Genomic DNA, 18,686 nt, shown 5'->3' with positions numbered 1-18,686 from the left:
CCTTGCTTAAATACGAGTCTCCTTGCTATGCCACTTCCTGCCTGGATCACCACTTCTCTACTACATTTCCCAGAATCCTCTTTGACTCCTAGTCCTGTCTAACTTGCCGTCTCATTGGCCAAACAGTACTTTATTCAATAATCAGTAAGATGAACATACACAGAAGTACATTCCCCATCATCTCCTCCCAGCCAACCTCATGTTGCCTCCTCAGAATTTAGCAAAGGCTGGGGGAGGGGTGGATTTTCTTACCCTTCCTTTAGATGTTATTTCCTGGTATTCACATCTCCACAGCAGCAAGGAGAGGGTAAAATACGTTTCCCACACTCTGCTTCTACTCTGCTTTTGTTTCCCCACCTCAAGAGATAGTTCAGAAGAGTATGTGTTATCGCCACACCTTCTTCACCGTCCCAGGTCTTCAGGACACACCCCTCAAAGGTCAATATCTCACCAACTGTCCAATCGCCATTCTTTGTGCACACTTTTCAGACAAAACCTATGCTCCACTCCCAGTGCTGTGCTGTTCAGTGAAATGGCTTTATGTAAATGTTAACAGGTATACCAGGTGTATATTTGTGACTCCCCCTTAATCATTCTTGTTTGTTTCTAGAACCTGCTTGGCTCAGAGCAGGGAGGGCAGTGGTTTTCTAAACAGCTGATCTTAACTACTGAATTGTGTTAGATCCTTATACGGAAATGGGTTTCTCTGATCTTCTTTTCTGTAGGAGAATTTATCCTCCTGAAGATAAAGCACTGCTTGAAAAGTATGATAGTTTGCTGTCCGTTGCATTCCAGACATTTCTTTCGGGAAGAGCAGCTTCATTCCAGCGAGAACTGAACAACCCTCTGAAAAAGATGAAGGTAAAAGGGCGAGGGTTCCAATACAGGAAAAAAGGTCTCATCTCTCTTCTGAGCAAAAGCAAACCTCCTTGAGATTATTTCTGAATTTGTAATGATACTGTCCATATACTCTATTGTAGGATCATAGCATGTTAAGAGCCATTCTTCCTAGACTGAAATACATTTCTGCTATGAGATGTGAATCCTAGTTTCTCCAGTAAACTTTAAGGAGAGTTTGAAGTATAAATCACATCTGTGTGAACATAGTTTTGTCAGTGTTGGGGCCTGGATGGCATAATGAGGTGTTTGATTGTACCCCTCAGCACTGCTGCTCTGGTTCACTCGACTTCCAAGGGCAGTGTATGGTCTCCTATTTGTTCCTTTGACTTCAAAATAAATTTAGAGGAGCATTAAGAGAAAGCTATTGGTGTGATTAGAGATTTCCTCTACCAGTAGTAGTCACAGAATGAAATATTTTATAAGGCTGTAAAATATTCTTGCAAAAACTAATGTTTCTAAGCAGCTTCATTAAATGGTCCCATTAACCAAATTCTCACATTCAATTCTTTCTAAATGAAACACTCAAGCCAATTTTCATTTTCTGTGTCAGGTTTTAATACTAAATTGTACCAATCAGTATAGGAATGATTAATGGGATGAAGTCTGGGAGATGGGCATGGACTTTTGCATATCTTAGTGTTGAGTGAGCTAATCTAGTAAAGTTGGGTTTTCTGAGGTTTTAGTCGTATGCTGAAAGGGACATTGCTTGCTAATGATGAATTTGCCTTTTATGTTTCCTTATTTGATGTAATTTTCTCCTGCATAGAATAATCACTGTACATGAACTTACAGAGGCTAATGAACTTGAAAAAAGCCTATATTTGTTTTGTGATCACAATTTTAATAATGTTTTTGAAGGAGGAAGATCTTTTGGATCTCTTGGAACAATGTGAAATTGATGATGAAAAGTTGATGGGAAAACCTACCAGAACCCGAGGACCAAAGGTGAGATGTCACTTCCTTCCATAGAGCCAGAGTCCATGTCACTAAGTTCAAGTGATTCCTCCTTGGTGCTTCCTGTAGGAGCTATGATGTATAGGAACTTCAGGAATTTTGTGTCCAGTAAAGGTAAAACCAGGCAAACGTTCACAAGCTGGGTTTCAGTGGCTGCCTTCAGAGTTTGGTTTGTTGCCAAGTACTAATGAATGCCAAGTGACTCAGATAGGCCAGAGTTAGGAGGGCTACCCCTGTACTAAGTTCAGCATTAGGATTTTGTTATAGAACCAGATAAATAATTAACAAAGCAGTATATAGGATTATAGATAAGACAGATTGTGATTCTAGGGATACATTAGCAAGGAACCCTTCTATCTGTTCATCTAGTTCCCGCACAGTGCATTTCCACATTGTGTGTTTAGTGTGATTCTGCTCTCCCTTTTCTTTCCTGTCTCTCATCCCACTCATTTCCCATGTCTTCCTAAACCCTTTCTTTTTACTCTCATATTAAATGTGTACATGGTTTTATGTATCTATGTAAAATCAAGGAATCACAACTGAGATGAAATCTACAATATTTACCTGAGATTGTCTTAATTTACTTACTATGTCTGTGTCCAGTTGCACCTGTTTTTATATAAATGACATGAATTTGGCTTCTTAATGGCTGAAAAGTTTCATTGTTTAAGTGACCCACATTGTCTTTGTCTGTTCCTCTGCTGTTGACGTTTGGGTCAGCGCTGTAGCATAGCCATTGTGAATGGTGTGTAAGTAAGGACTGATACAGGAGTCTCTGTGCTGTGTTGTCCTGCGGAGTTCCTCTTTTGCTGACACAGTGACATTGACAGTGTGTTCATAAAAATAGATTCAGCACTTAGGAATGGGAAAAGCTTAGGAATGTGTAGGCAAAGAGAGGCAGCTGTTTGCTTTACTCAGCATGTGTTTTGTGGTGACCTTGTTTCTGCAGTTTAATATATGCCAAGTTCCTCAGCAGCAGGGAGGAGAGAAGTTGAAGTTGGGAAATCATAGGCACATTTATCGGTGCATTCCTTTATTTATATTTCAGCACTGGCAAGCCATCTGTAAATTCATAGGCCTTATATTTGCTAGGCTCTCATGCTTTAATAACCTGTTTACTAAAGCAAAGTAGAAAGGAGGCCTCAGTGATGTGTTGCTGGATTAATTAAGACTCCCTCCTAACCAGGTTGCAGCATGGCTACTCTGTGTGAACTTGCCCTGGCACCACCATGTAGACTTAAGAATCAGCACCCCTCCCCCTCCTTCCCATAAATAGTGCTATTTCAGAGCATTTGTGATGAGTCATCATTTATGTGCCATTGTGAGTACCTTAAAGGTGGGAAGTGGATTTTCTCTTTCATCTATAGCACTAAGAGTGTCTAACACATCTATTGGTCAGAATTATTGGAATGTGTTCAAATGGTTCTCATTAACTAGTTGGAGAGTAGACAGGTATTTATCAAAGCAAAGTGAACTTGGTGAGTATTGAAAGAGTTTAAATTATAAAGGGTTGACTGAAGACAGCTTTCTGGAGGCCTTTCCATTTGAATTGGATTTACAAAATGAGCCCTGCTCATTTGGGTTAGGAGGGACATTCAAGGTAAAACCTTGGAGCTATGATTCTGTATCTGGTGTGATGGAAGCATGGTTGGGGTTGTGAGACTGTGTCTGGTGTGCTGGAAGCATGGTTGGAGCTGTGAGACTGTGTCTGGTGTGATGGAAGCGTGGTTGGAGCTGCGATTCTGTATCTGGTGTGATGGAAGCATGGTTGGAGCTGTGAGACTGTGTCTGGTGTGATGGAAGCATGGTTGGAGCTGTGATGCTGTGTCTGGTGTGATGGAAGCATGGTTGGAGCTGTGAGACTGTGTCTGGTGTGATGGAAGCATGGTTGGAGCTGTGATGCTGTGTCTGGTGTGCTGGAAGCATGGTTGGGGTTGTGAGACTGTGTCTGGTGTGATGGAAGCATGGTTGGAGCTGTGATGCTGTGTCTGGTGTGCTGGAAGCATGGTTGGAGTTGTGAGACTGTGTCTGGTGTGATGGAAGCATGGTTGGAGCTGTGAGACTGTGTCTGGTGTGATGGAAGCATGGTTGGAGCTGTGAGACTGTGTCTGGTGTGATGGAAGTGCGGGGTTTGTGTCTTTAGGAAGAGGAAATGAAGAGAATGCAAGGTGAACCTGGCAAGGGGCACATGTGTGAAGACCTCAGATGCCAGACATTATTCTGAAAGCTGAAAATTCCTGTCAAACAAATGCATTTAGATCATCTGGGAAAGTGAATGCCCTTATGAATCATGGCTCCCTTTGAGGAAACATTTGCGAGCTTATTTGGAGGTTCTTGCAGGGGAGCACAACTACTCGTATACCCTTGACTGAAGACCGGTCCTCCTCTATTCAGGGAAGGTTGTCGTCTTCATTCAAGCCCACAGCATCCGGACGGACACACATGGAGTGGTGAAAAAGGAGGGGTCACCTGCCGAGCCAGATCAGCCGTCTCAACCCTGGCGATCAGTGGGGTGACAGATGTCACAGCCAGATCAGCCATACCAACCCTGGCAATCAGTGGGTTGACAGATGTCACAGCCAGATCAGCCGAATCAACTGTGGTGATCAGTGGGGTGACAGATGTCACAGCCAGATCAGCCGTATCAACCCTTGTGATCAGTGGGGTGACAGATGTCACAGCCAGATCAGTGGTATCAACCCTGGCGATCAGTGGGGTGACAGATGTCACAGCCAGATCAGTGGTATCAACCCTGGCGATCAGTGGGATGGCAGATGTCACAGCCAGATCAGCTGAATCAACCCTTGTGATCAGTGGGATGGCAGATGTCACAGCCAGATCAGCTGAATCAACCCTTGTGATCAGTGGGGTGACAGATGTCACAGCCAGATCAGCCGAATCAACCCTTGTGATCAGTGGGATGATAGATGTCACAGCCAGATCAGCTGAATCAACCATTGTGATCAGTGGGATGACAGATGTCACAGCCAGATCAGCTGAATCAACCCTGGCGATCAGTGGGGTGACAGATGTCACAGCCAGATCAGCCGAATCAACCCTTGTGATCAGTGGGATGACAGATGTCACAGCCAGATCAGCTGAATCAACCCTGGTGACCAGTGGGGTGACAGATGTCACAGCCAGATCAGCTGAATCAACCCTTGTGATCAGTGGGATGACAGATGTCACAGCCAGATCAGCCGAATCAACCCTTGTGATCAGTGGGATGACAGATGTCACAGCCAGATCAGCTGAATCAACCCTGGCGATCAGTGGGGTGACAGATGTTCCAGCCAGATCAGTGGTATCAATCCTTGTGATCAGTGGGATGACAGATGTCACAGCCAGATCAGCTGAATCAACCCTGGCGATCAGTGAGGTGACAGATGTCACAGTCAGATTGCTCTCACATCCTTGGGGGAACATTTGAATATCCTAAGCTTTGAATATCCTATAAATACCATGCATCAATCCATTGTACTGTTGGAGTTCCTAAGCTTTGCATAAAAATCATGAGTTTGCTAAAACCATCTTAGACTACCTGGGGACACAGCATCCGTGGTGCAAAGGCTCCGAGGCATCGTGTGTTTTCCTTCATTTTGCTCACTTAGACTTGCCACCCAAAGGAAACTCTGGATGGTCCTAGGGAAGAACTCAGGTTGTGTGTTCTCCAGCTTCTGTCATCCAAGATAAACAGGAGGCATTAACAGTATATTTGCTGAAATGAAATGGATTGAGTAATTATTCCTTAATTATTTGATAAAGTCAGCAGCATTTCTAAGTAAATGAGGTCATCATAATTAATATAGAAGTGTATCTACAGCTTTTGTTTAAGATTTACCAGGGTTTCTAAAGTGACCCAAACTTCTAAAGTGAACTTGGGCTTCAGAGGGAGAGTGCTTCATTGTAAACACCTGTCACCAAGGTCTTCATTAGTTGAAGAATAATTTGAAATGCCCTTGGTTAAATCATCTTTGTACTAGGATGAGTAGTAGTAGCATCTTATTTATTTGAAAATTTAAGGAATATTAGTTAGCCTCACAAATAAGTGCTACATAAATCATCAGCAATGTTCTGAAGTTGGTACACATACATTTGTTTTTTCTATACATTTACGTATTTTTCTATCTGCCCTATTTCATAATAAAACTATAAGGAGAATTAAGTGGCGTGATTTGTATCATAACATCATGGTACTTTCAAAATCCCATCTGATAGTTAGAGTGCTATTGGGAGTTTGCATTGCTGTGACTCCTGTAGTCAGTGTCTTTGGGAAAGCTTGAAGCCTGGCTGTGCCAGCATTCCTTCGGGGTATGCTAAACTTCGGAGGAGACATCTTTTCTCTAGAGTTCATGTTTACCAAAGTTGTCAGTGTGTTTGATAACTGTGTTACTGGCAAATGTTTTTATGCATTTCTGTTTGAACATTTTTAGTACTCTGTAAATATCAGACCATCAAAAGGAGAGCATATGTTAAAAGATAAGTTGGTAACTAGTGTATTCAGTTCCTTTCCCACTTGGGCTGTACATCGTGCTTTGGCTTGCTTTGTATTCCAGACACTTCTCGGAATGCTTCTCCCTTCCTTCTCTCATCCTACACTGTCACACTGGAGGGTCATAGTTTCTTTCCATAACTTCCCATGGCATCCAAGAAATTTATTATGATATACAAGAACACCAAAGCCACTAGTATACAACTGCAGCTGCCTGTCTCAGCAGGAACAGGAGGTGTGTGGTGTGTGTAACAAGCAGGCTTACAACAATTGAGTTACAGAACTATTTTGCTGTTCGTTGTGTACACTCTTCGTGAAGTGAGGCCATTTTAACTGTCTCCCTGTCTCTTCTCCTGGTGTCTTTGTCTATCATGAGGAGTGGAAGTAGTTGATTCTGTTAGAAATATTAGGACACAGTACCATGATAATCAGACCTGTATGGAGTCACTCTTTTTCTGTAAGATTTCACACCATACTGATTTTCCTTTGTCACACTGATGACAAAAGCCGTGTCACTCCACTATGGCCAGACTGTGTCAAAGTTAGAGATCCTCTATGAAGGGTCACAAGTTGTCTGTGATAAATTTAGTAAAATGTTTATTTTACCAAATACATGAAAGAGCTTAGTGAATCTAACCCTGGGTTCAATTCCAAGAAAATAAATAAAGGAATAAATAAAAATCAACTTGAACTATTCATCGGAGCAATGGCTGACTTCCCGAACATTATCTGAGTGGTTAGATTCTTGGGCTCTGTTTGAGTGTGTGATGTTGTTGTTGTTGTTTGTTTTGGTTTTTCAAGACAGGATTTCTCTATATAGCCACTCTGGCTGTCCTGGAACTGTTTTTGTAGACCAGGCTATCCTCAAACTCACAGAGATCGACCTACCTCTACCTTCTGAGTACTGAGATTAAAGGCATGCACTACCACCATCTGGTTTGAGTGAATGATTTTACTTCTAATGGCTTCTCTAGTTTCTGCTTTCTTAGTCCCTTTGTCCTTCTTGCCTTTTTTTCTCCCTCTTCACCCACTTACTTTTTATTGGGTAAGTCTTGATGACTAATCTCTCTATATAGAATGAACAAAAGCTGATTATGTTTATGGTGTCTATATTTTTTAAGATCAAACATTTCCCCTCACTTTGCTATTCTTTGTTTACAGAAACTCTTTGTTCATTGCAGTCATATAGAAACATCATTGTCCTCATCAGGGCTGAGCCATATAATTGAAGGATATTCAAAGAAACCTCACAGCTAGCGTGTGCTCTACTGGCTAAAAAGTACCAAGCAGTAGAGAAGGGACTGCCATATTTAGCAATATGCAGCAAGCGTGTGGGGATTAAAGGTAATGACTGTCCAGGGTGTTCTAACCAGATAGCCTTCGGCTCTGTTTCAGCCCCTGTGCTGCATGCCAGAGAGTGTGGAGGTAATGAAGAAGCAGAAGTGTTACAGCAGCAGCGAGAGCAGCTTTGACAGCAGCTGCAGCAGCAATTCAGAGTTGGAGGAGAATGAGAAAGAGTTGTGTCAGAAGAGGCGAGAGCAAGCCCCGTATAACCTTAAACACACCAGTCACTGCAAGCTAATTCAACAATCCAGTAAGTCAATCTCTCCTACGTTGCATGAAGAATTATAGAATTGAAATTCTCAAACTCAATAAAAAGTCCTTGGGCCAAAAGAAGCGTTGTCATGTGTAAGGGACCTGGATCCTATCCCCTGTCTTTCCCTGGCCAGAGCCTGGTCTGTCCCTCAACCCCTCTGCAAGTAGGAAAGAGATTGAATTGAGGACCCTTCCTTCCGTCTTGCATGGTTTGCCTGCTGAGTTGTGGCATGGGTTTTACAGATGTGTGACAAAGCTTTCTCTTGGAGGTCCACATCAACTCTGCTTCAGTTTCCACCTATCACCCACTTTGCTTGCCACTGTCACCTACTTTTAAACCTGTGCCTGTCTTTCTGGGCATTTAAGTCGATGTATCTGTGAGGCCCAGAACTGTGAAGTAGTTGAAATTTTGCTCCCTCTGGCTTTCATCTTGGGTAAGTAGTTAGTCAGGACTGTGCACACAGCTATTTAGGAAAGCAACCAACTTCTCTTCTATTTCTCTCCCTCTAGTTATCTTCACACACTCTCTCTTTTCCTTTCCTTCTTCCTTCAATCCCAGATGTCCCCAGATCTGGCCTCTGATTTGCCACTCATCCTCTAATATGAAACCTAATATTCTCCATTTTCCTGGATTCCCTTGAAGTCCTGCTGCTGCCTCTGAAGTCACTCAGCCATTTGCATAGCACACAGTGTACCAAGGTTCCACCAAAGCAGCCAGCTCAGCATTGCAGTAAACATGGCTGGAGCCTTTGCAGATTTCATCTCCAGCAATGTTTAATATATTTGGGTCCTGATAATGTGTTTTAAAACTGGCCTTTGAGGCTTGTAGTAAAATGCCCTAGGGATGAAGAACTAATAAATGAAGAAATCAGAGAACCAATCCTTTGTTTTTTGTAAACATTCCATAAAGATACATGCCCCCACTGCTCATCATGGAAGGGTTGTGTGTTTGGAGGGGAAACAATGTACTATGTTCCATCTCATTGATAGATATTTTCCAGTACCAGCAACTGTTAGCTATTATACTCCTTCACCTCTTCTCCTTAAGGATTCTGTAAGTGTGTCTCTGGATAAATATGACTCAGTTTTTATTCTGGAAGCTGACGTTTTTATGTCCAAATTTTGCTGGGTTTTAGATCCATTGCCTGTTAGCTAATGTCACTATTACTTAATAGCATGAACTGATGATGGTCAGGAGAGATTGTTCTATGCTCTGAGATCAATAGGCTAAAGAACTGAGATCAGAGTAGCGTGATAAAGTCAGATATAGAATTAAAACACATTTTGATGTAGGAATTTTCATTTTCAGCCTAATTCAATTACGTATTTATTTCCTTATTGTGAGTTTAGGTGGGGATTATAACAAGGGCTTCACTTTGTTTAGTGTTCTCTCTTTAATCTTACTCTAAGAGCCTTATAGCCACAAATCCTGCACACACTGATGACCAAGGTCAAAATCCAGATTATGAGTCACACTGTCTTGTGCAGACAATAGACTTAGAGGGTATTGTTACAGTCTCAGAAACAACATAAAAAGATTTTTCAACATAATTTATAGATAGAAGTCACAACTTGCATATATCTCTGGTGTATCAAACTACTTTAGTCTTCCTGTCTGGATTTCCAGGTGTGTAGGTAAAATAGTCAGCATTTGCGCTGATTCCAGAAGATATTTCCCTTCTGACCCAGGATCAGGGTTTACTTACTCTGTCCTTCCTTATCTTAGACTGGGAAAGAGGGTAGAGCTACAGTGTATCTTGGAGCAAATAGCTTAGAATCCCTTTTTTGGTAGACATGACCTTTGTATTAGCGGTGTATATGAAATATGTGACCTTTGTAACTAATATTTTTTAAAGGTAAACTGGCCAGTTTTCTGTTCCTATATATATATATGTGTGCAGTTAAAAAGTGCTGTGTGTCACAGCTACAGAAGGAAGTTAGTGGTTGCAACACACAGAGGTTTTTTTGCTTTGTTTTTAGACAGCATTTTCTAAAGCTTGAATGAGTGTGTACTTTATGCTCTCCAGAACATAAACAGTACTGCATTTCCCACATGCTCACAGTGTCTTTTAGAAGCACTCCCCTAAGTCTTCCATTTTTAACCACCACCTTTACAAAGCTTTGAATTCTTTTCAACAGCTGATGAAGAGACATATTTGGGTATGCAACCTGGCTTCATGTGAGTTTTACTAAATTATTTAATTAATGAAGATTGACATGTTCCCCTAGCAGGGAACAAATCCAGGATAGAGGATCTGCAGGGCAGACAAACAGAAGAAAAGATAAAAATGCTGATGGTGCTGAGCAGTTAGTTATCTTTTTCCAGGTCAGAGGCCGCAGCTTAGCATGGCCATGTGCTTTTTCTTCATCAATGTTCCCAGAATGCACAAGGACACATATTTGATGGTTTCCTTGGATACTTACTCTGATAGCAGTCCTGTTCCTCGATTTTATTTTCTTCTTCACTTAAATCTTTTGCTATTGAAATTCTCTCTCTCTCTCTCTCTCTCTCTCTCTCTCTCTCTGTGTGTGTGTGTGTGTGTGTGTGTGTAAGACCACCAATTGGCTACAGCTCTTTTAATAGCCAATTATATTTAAATTACATTAGAATACTCTTTGTATTATTCTTTTGTTTTGTGACTGTCAACAGAGGCCCCAGATTCTATACCTTATCTCTTTACACTGGCCACTCTCTGTTTTCCTTTCCTCCTCTCCTGTGATCCTTGCTGTAAAATGTAAACTCTCCAACATACACCCAGAGGCTAATAGTCAGTTTTCAAGCCAAGGTTAGATAACATAGATAATAATGTCATTGTAATGAAAGTGGAGGCTTTTAGCATTAGATGGTGAGGATTCTAGGTGCTGGCTGACCTTGACCACCTCTTGCTGTGATGCTTTGGGAAGGTTCTTTTTCTGCTGTTCTGACAGTAGAAATCCATTCTCTTGGCTAGAGAGATGGCTCAGTGGATGACATGATTGCTGTCAAGTGTGAGGACTTGCATTCAGGTTCCCAGAACCCAGATGATGCCAGGTGCAGTAGCATGTCTGTAATTCCATGTTCCAATGGCAAGATGGGGAGGTGAAGCCCTGAGAATCCTTGTACTGTAAATGGGGAGTGGTGACAGCTAGTCTTGTGTCTACAGCCATGGATGATGAATGATGAGAAGACCTTATCACAAACAAGGCTGAAGGCAAGGACTGAAAACTGAAGTTGTCCTCTGAACTTCCTATGTGTGCCATGGCGTGTGTGTCCCTGCATTCACGTGCATGAACACACACACACACACACACACACACACACACACACACACACACACACACACACACACTACCTCACACCTTCTGCAGAGGTTTCTGTAAAGCAGGACATCAAGGCGCAGGACCTTGCAGGATGCATGGCTCCCAAGTGATCATGAGCGTGTGTCCCCTTCCCTTTTGCTCTAATGTCTCTCACTTTCAGAATTTAGAATTTAATTCTTGTCCCAGCACAACCACTCTTATATGCCAGAACTGTTTTGTCCCAAGTGCGCTGTTCAAACTGAAGAATTAATTCTGAAGTTTTCATCTTGTGATGGTGTCTAGGCTTTGACATTTGTCATCTATCTAGCCACCACCTGGTCTAATCATTAGTCTGTGGAGACCTAATGGGGAAAGTGTACTAACAGCACCAATTCTTCATCATCGATAGATTCCATGAGGCGTTCGGTCAGCTGCCCTCGATCCATCTCTGCTCACTTGCCTTCCAGTGGGGATGCACGCCCCTTTTCTTCTCAACAAATGATGCCATTAGCAAGACCAACGTCAGCAAGCCGGTCACATTCCTTAAACCGTGCTTCCTCCTACACGAGACACCTGCCCAACAGTAACGATGCCAGCGCTGCCAACTCTATGGTGGTAAGCTATCGATCAGTTGTGCCCTTTCAGGCTTGCAGAACAGCCATACTCGGGGTGTAGGTGGCGAAGAGGTCAGGATGAGATGAGGCGTGGAACCCTGACCTTTCTGTATTTCAACTCACGATCTTTGGAAACTGCGTTGTTCGCGTATCCTAGACCCTAGTTTAGGATGGATTCCTAAAAGGCAAACTTCACCATATCACAGACTTCAAGGAGGGATAGAAAAAAAAAATGCTTTTTTCCATTTTCCGTTGCAGGGGAGGGGGTAATATTGTTGGTAATCATCTCAGTAAATGCATGGTTTTGCACATTTATTCTATGGAACATATCTCCTAAGACTCTAGATTAATAGTTTAAAAAGTGATAGGTCCTATTCATAGAGCCTAGTACAATGCTGCTCAGAATGCTTTCTGTACACTAAATTAGCATGCCATATCCCCCTTTCAGCATATACTACAGAAACTTACAATTGAGAAAGTCTGTAGTTTTATTCTATTTTCCTGGAGCTAGACCAGAGATATATTTATTGTTGATTGACATTGATGTTTCCAATGGCAAAACTCAGGAAGTATAAGTGAATTCATTCATTTCATAACAAGGACTGATTTTATTTTTCCAATCAAGAATTTGTAGCAAATGAAAGAGACTCAGAAGCCCTGTAAAATTCCTCATGCTTAGCATTTCTATCTTGAGCAACATAGGATACAACCAGGAGGAAATATAAAAGATACCCTTGGAAATAATAACAAATTTAATGCTAAATGTTTGTAAATGTCCATTTAAAAAAATTAGAGGTGGATCATTTTTACTTTAGAAATATCCTTTAAATTATATTGGCACACTGAAGTGAGACCCTCCCCTCCACATATCTTTATTCTTTCAAATTTAAGAATGAGTCTTTGCGGCAATTGAAAACCAAAGAACAGGAAGATGACCTCACAAGTCAGACCTTGTTTGTTCTCAAGGACATGAGGATCCGCTTTCCAGGGAAGTCAGACGCAGACTCGGAGCTTCTGATAGACGATGTGAGTATCTGATGCATATAAAACCCAAACAGCGCTAAAATGTGTTTCCTGAGACTGGGAAGGTGGGATCCATTGGTAAAGTGCTTGCTGGGCAGCCATGAGGTCTTGAGCTGGATGTCCAGCACTTACTTTAAGAGCCTGGCATGGCGGCATGCACCTGTAATTCCAGCACTGGGAAGCTGAAGGCAGAGACAGGAGGATTCCTGGGATTTGATGGCAGTTACCACAGAGTACCTGGTGAGCCCTGGGTGCCAGTGAGAGATTAGATCTCAAAAAGGTAATTCCTGCCTGAGGAAAGGCATCCAAGACTGATCTCTGCCATCTACAGGTGTGCATGTGCATGTATAAGCACACACACACAGACACACAGACACACACACACACACACAGACACACAGACGCATAGACACATACATACATGCACACATACACACACACACACACAGACACACAGACATACACACAGACACACATAGAGACACACAGACACACACAGACACACACACACAGAGACACACACACACAGACACACAGACATACACACACACAGACACACATGCACACACACGGACACACACAGAGACACACACATAAACATACACATACACACACAGACACACATACACACACATGGGCACACACAGAGACACACACACAGACACACACACAGACACACATACACACACATGGGCACACACAGAGACACACACACAGACACACACACAGACACACATACACACACATGCACACACACACACACACACACACACACACACACACACACGGACACACACAGAGACACACACACACACACACACACACATGGACACACACAAACACACACACACCAGCATATGTGTGCACTCTTCACATATGTGCAAGGACACATGCTTCCCGTCCATCTACACAACAATATATTTTCTGGCCAAATTATCCTTCATTGCATGGGGAATGTAATCGATGTTCCTTTTCGCTCCAAGAAACTTTATAAAATAGAAGGATTCATTTTAGTTACTAGGAACGTTTTGTCATATAGTAAGGCTGTCAAGTGAGGGTAATTAACATCAAATAACAACTGTTCTTCATGATCAGAGAAATATCAGGATAAACTTATTTTTATATGGAAGCTTGCTAAGTTGAAGAAGTCTAAAAAGAGGTGTGTTGAGAATAGTAGCACCCTGATGGGAAATGACAAGAAGACTTAAGGGCGATGTGTGGACTATCCTGTGTTCAAACAGTCTGGCTGAGTTGGTCTCTCTGTGCCACCCAGTGGAGACTTTGGAAACAGCAGCAGTCCAGAAGCTCAGCTCCAAGCTTAGAAAGAAATCAATCCAAGGGTCCAGAGATGGTTTGATGGAAGAACATTTCTTCGCTTGAGTTTCTCTTCTCCACCCAGCACACTTTAAAATGGCCATTCTTAGATCACTCATCAGCCAGAGAAGGCTGTTTGGAGTGGGGTGGCTTAGGTTGTATTTTTTTTTCCTTCCCTGAAGACAAGGCACCATCTAGTGGTTGATATGAAGAATAACAACCACAGCTTGCCCTGTTTCACTGTTCACACTGCTTTATAAAGCAAGTCTATAGAAAAAATGACAAGAGAAAGTTTTCTTGCTATAAAAGCCCATAAGGGCATCATATTCTTGTTATAAGATAATTATAAACTGTCCAAATGTTTTTCATTTTGTGGTGACATGGTTTTTCACAAGTGAAAGTAGTATATTGTTTGCAGGGGTGGGGGGGAGCTATTACTTGTTACAGTAAAAGAATATGCTAGATATGTTTTACAATTGTAAATTACATTATTGATTGATTGATTGATTGATTAGTTGTGTATGTGAGTGGACACATGCCATGACATACATGTGGGGGCCAGAAGACAACTTTGAGAGAGTCAGTTGTCTCCTACCATCATGCATGTCCCAGGGACTGAACTGCAGTTATAACATGTGGCAGTGAGCACCTTTGCCCACTGCCCTGTGTGACCAGCTGAATAAGACTTCATTCTTAGATAGGGTTTATTTTAAGAGAAGCCAATAACTTTGCACAGGATATATCGTTTTCTGTCTGTTTTTGTGATCTGCTTTCTTACTTTTAAAATGTACTCATTTTATTTGTATGAGGATTTTTCCTGCATATACATGTACACACACACACACACACACACACACACACACACACACACACACACGTATACCCACTGCTCTAAGGTCAAAGGCATCAGATCCCTCTAGAACAGGAGTTATAGTTGTGCATCACCAAGTGGGTGCTGGGAATTAAACCCAGGTCCTCTATAAGAGGATCAAGTGCCTTTAACCACTGGGCTGTCACTGCAGCCCCATTAAGGTTATTTTTTAATTAGAAAATGAGAGTGTAGAATTAATATTTGTGACTAATGTGATTTTCCTATAAAGAATATTGCTTGGCTTATATAATTAATGAAACATAATTAATAATTAATATCAGACATTAGATTCTTTGCTGCATGTCTACTGTGTTCCAGACTTGAATGTTTGATGCAGCATATATTACCAGAATATATATCAAGAAATTCTATAGACATACAGGTAATGCAAAGAAAGGGTCAGTAAGATCCTAATTGAATGTAGGCTGATTTTAATGTATTATTAAATATTCTATTGCTATGTGGGTAGCATAGCAAGATGAAAAAAATCTATGGGTTGGGTTTCTGCCTAAAATATGTGTGACTACAGGTTTCTGACTTTTGTTCATTGAGTGATGTTATTCTCAGTGACGAGAAAGAAGAGGCTTTGGATTTCGAACCCTTGGCTTGCTAAAGTCTTTACAAGTATCTTTTATGAAGGGTAGAGTTTTTTTATCATGCATAGTCTCATGGTGCTTTCACTGCACAAATTAATAGAAGCTGTTCTGACACATTTACCTACCACCTCTGGTGAGCATTTTAGAATCAATTTGTTACCATCTCTCCCCCAACAGATCATGGATAACTGGAAGCATTATAAAACAAAAGTGGCTTCATATTGGCTCATAAAACTGGACTCCGTGAAACAAAGAAAAGTGAGTGACAAGAATCACTTTGCCCTTTGTGTATTCATTAAACTAAAACATTTAGTCAAATTCGTAATGATTTTATATGTGAACATTCATCTGCTTCTGTCTTCAGCAAAGTTGTGTTAGACAAGGACCTAGATCATGAAGATAAAAAGCGATTTCAGAACAAAGTAGTTTAGCCGTGCAGAAATCAGTGAATCAGAATCTCAGCAGAGGGGGGAGCAGAAACAAAGATCACAGAGTGGAAATTAGTTTGATGTGCATATGGACCACAGAGGCAATTTTCTTAGTCACTAATATACTTGATAATTAAATTGTCGTGTAAAGTTAATTCATTTTTGTTGGAAAAGTAGGTGACACAGCAGTGGAGACGGGTGACTTTGGATGGTGAGGCACGGCTCAGATGACTAGTTTATGGGTTACAAGAAGAGGATTGGGTTTTAGTTTTACTTATGGGAAGCCACTGGAAAAGTTTGAGAAAGCATTTTTAGTTTGATTAGTAATTTTAAAGGACTGAGAACTACTTGAGAGGAATAAAATCAAGGCAGAGAGAATGTGGAAATCTTATCTCCAAAAAATCAAAGCCAAACAAAAACATGCCTAGAAGGCTTCTAGGGTGACAGAGGCAAGAGAGGGAGTAGGTATAGCAATAAGTCTTTCCGTGTGTGTCACCTGCATCCAGAACCCCAGAGAGGTCAGAAGTGGTATCTTAGTCCCTGAAACTGAAGATAAAGACCCTTGTGAACCTCTGTGTGGGCGCTAGCAACTGAACCTGGGTCTTCTGCAAGAGCAAGTGCTTGGAACCACTGAGCCATCTCTCCAGCTCCCTATTTAGTTGTGTTTTGATCTTGGAGTTGTTATGTTGATGAACTGACTAGATCTCTAAGCAGTGATATCAGTGATGTACATGTGAGTTTGAGAGTAGAGCTGAGGTTGGGCATGGAGATAAAAAAAAAAATAGGTGTCTGTTAGGTATTTAAAAAGAATGGGGCTGGACTGGACCACATAGAGTTTGTCAGAGAAGACAGGAAGTCTTCTGGCACTGAGCAGACAGGCGAGACAGTCCTCTGAGGAGGACTGAGAAGAAACAGGAGGTGCCGTGTGGAAAACAGAGATGGGTGTCCCTGAAGCCATGGGAAACAGACTAATAGGTCATAGATGAACTATAGGTTAGGCTGTGCAGGAAGTTGCTGCTAGGGCTTGAACATCAAGCTATCTGTCGTTTCGGGCAAATATGGAGGTTAGTGGTGACCACACATTTCGAGGACTGGTAGGGAGCAAAACTTAAATGGAAGGGATTCAATTACTGAATCTTGAAGGGGGAGGGGGAGGGGAAGCTATAGCTAGTGTAGACACTTGTCAAAAACATTGGGGGAAGAGGACAAAAGGAAATGGTGGCAATGAGGAGAGAGTTGTAGGCTAGAGAGGGCTTTTTTTCTACCTTAAAAATGAAGACTCTTTTCATTTGTGTTGATGAATTGATGACGGTGGCCTGGAAGAAGGACTGGCAGGGGGAGGCAATGCAAAGCTCTTGAGTAAACTGAGGTTTGGTCTAGCCAAGAGCAGTTATTGGAATCAGAGGGAAGATGAAGGGTCCCAGAGTGTAATGGAAAAAGTGATGTACAAAGAGAGAAAGACAATGTAAGAGCTGCCAAGAAGAGTCCGGGGGGCAGGTATTTTATTACATTAACCAAAAGTAACCACTGCAATGATGTTGGAACAATTGGCTTTTTTACAAGAAAGTAAAGGGAGCATATTTCTTATCATACACAAAATAAATTCCATGTAGGTTCCAGTTTGGTATATAACATAGGAAAACATGTCTTACAAAAGGAAATACAGAAAGATGGTAATAGTCATAGAGTGGGAAAAACAGCATCTTACAAAAGGCCTGACCAAGAGGGGTTAAAGGGACGGCCTGAAAGACTTAGTTATATGAAGACTTAAAATCAGGTGTGGCCGTTCTTCTCTATAAACCTAGCATTCAAGAAGTCAAGGCAGGAAGATTGTTGGGAGTCCCAGCCCAGTCTGGGCAATACTGTGTAGCCTTATCTCCAAAAAACCAAAACCAGACAAAAACATCCAAATGGGAAGAGACACCGTAAGTCAAATTAAAGAGAGAGAGAGAGAGAGAGAGAGAGAGAGAGAGAGAGAGAGAGAGAGAGTGTTGAGCAGGCAGGGGTGGTTTGGGGAAGATAGACATTTATTTACATAAAATGAAGGATAACAGCGGTAATTCTTACTAATCAATCATCCGAAGACAAACTAGTCTATAAAAAGTAATATATCGATGTTCATAAAAGGACAATTTAATGGATCTTCAAACAGCCAATTAGCATGTAAATAGATCCTTGGCCTCACTAATGATGAAGCAGTAGCAAGTGGAAACTATCATGTTGGCCAAAATTATAAGATGGGTAATCCACACCAGTCAGACTCTCATGGCTAAGAGGGCCCTTACTCTGCTGTCAGAGAGTGCATCAATCTATCTCCTCAGAAAGGGCATTTACAGGACCTTTAGATTATGGGTGCTCATAGCCTTGTGACTCAGAGAAACCATTTCTTGCCTTGTGTCCCATAGATTTTCATCCTGAATAAAAGGAAAGATTTCCATATACCAACATTTATAACAGTGCTATCTAGAAAAGTCAAATTCCAGAAGCAGCTTGAGTGGCTCACCATGGGTGTATGGTTAAAAAGATCTGGTACATGCATGGAATTTAGTTGCATTTGATTGAAGACTATTCGTTATTCGTATCTGAGTAGAATATAGAATTCAAGCCTATGACTTAAGC

At 41.6% G+C, this 18,686-nt stretch overlaps 1 protein-coding gene across 3 annotated transcripts in view; it reads left to right on the top strand.

Moving 5' to 3' along the window:
* The window catches only part of Ttll7 (tubulin tyrosine ligase like 7), a 117,781-nt gene that overhangs the window by 62,782 nt on the left and 36,313 nt on the right, over positions 1-18,686 (top strand). For all 3 annotated transcript variants that reach the window (XR_003481317.2, XM_027395935.2, XM_027395936.2), the window contains 6 exons: positions 726-861; positions 1,759-1,845; positions 7,742-7,940; positions 11,631-11,836; positions 12,727-12,861; positions 15,817-15,897. Coding sequence is in view for 2 of the 3 variants with exons in the window: in XM_027395935.2 (XP_027251736.1) it covers positions 726-861; positions 1,759-1,845; positions 7,742-7,940; positions 11,631-11,836; positions 12,727-12,861; positions 15,817-15,897 (844 nt within the window). In the remaining variant the exon portion in view is untranslated. The remainder of the gene's footprint in view (positions 1-725; positions 862-1,758; positions 1,846-7,741; positions 7,941-11,630; positions 11,837-12,726; positions 12,862-15,816; positions 15,898-18,686) is intronic.

Source organism: Cricetulus griseus (assembly GCF_003668045.3).
Source record: "Cricetulus griseus strain 17A/GY chromosome 1 unlocalized genomic scaffold, alternate assembly CriGri-PICRH-1.0 chr1_0, whole genome shotgun sequence".
NCBI lineage: Eukaryota > Metazoa > Chordata > Mammalia > Rodentia > Cricetidae > Cricetulus > Cricetulus griseus.
The sequence above is the reverse complement of the archived record's forward strand: the minus strand, read 5'-3'. Positions and strand labels throughout refer to the sequence as shown.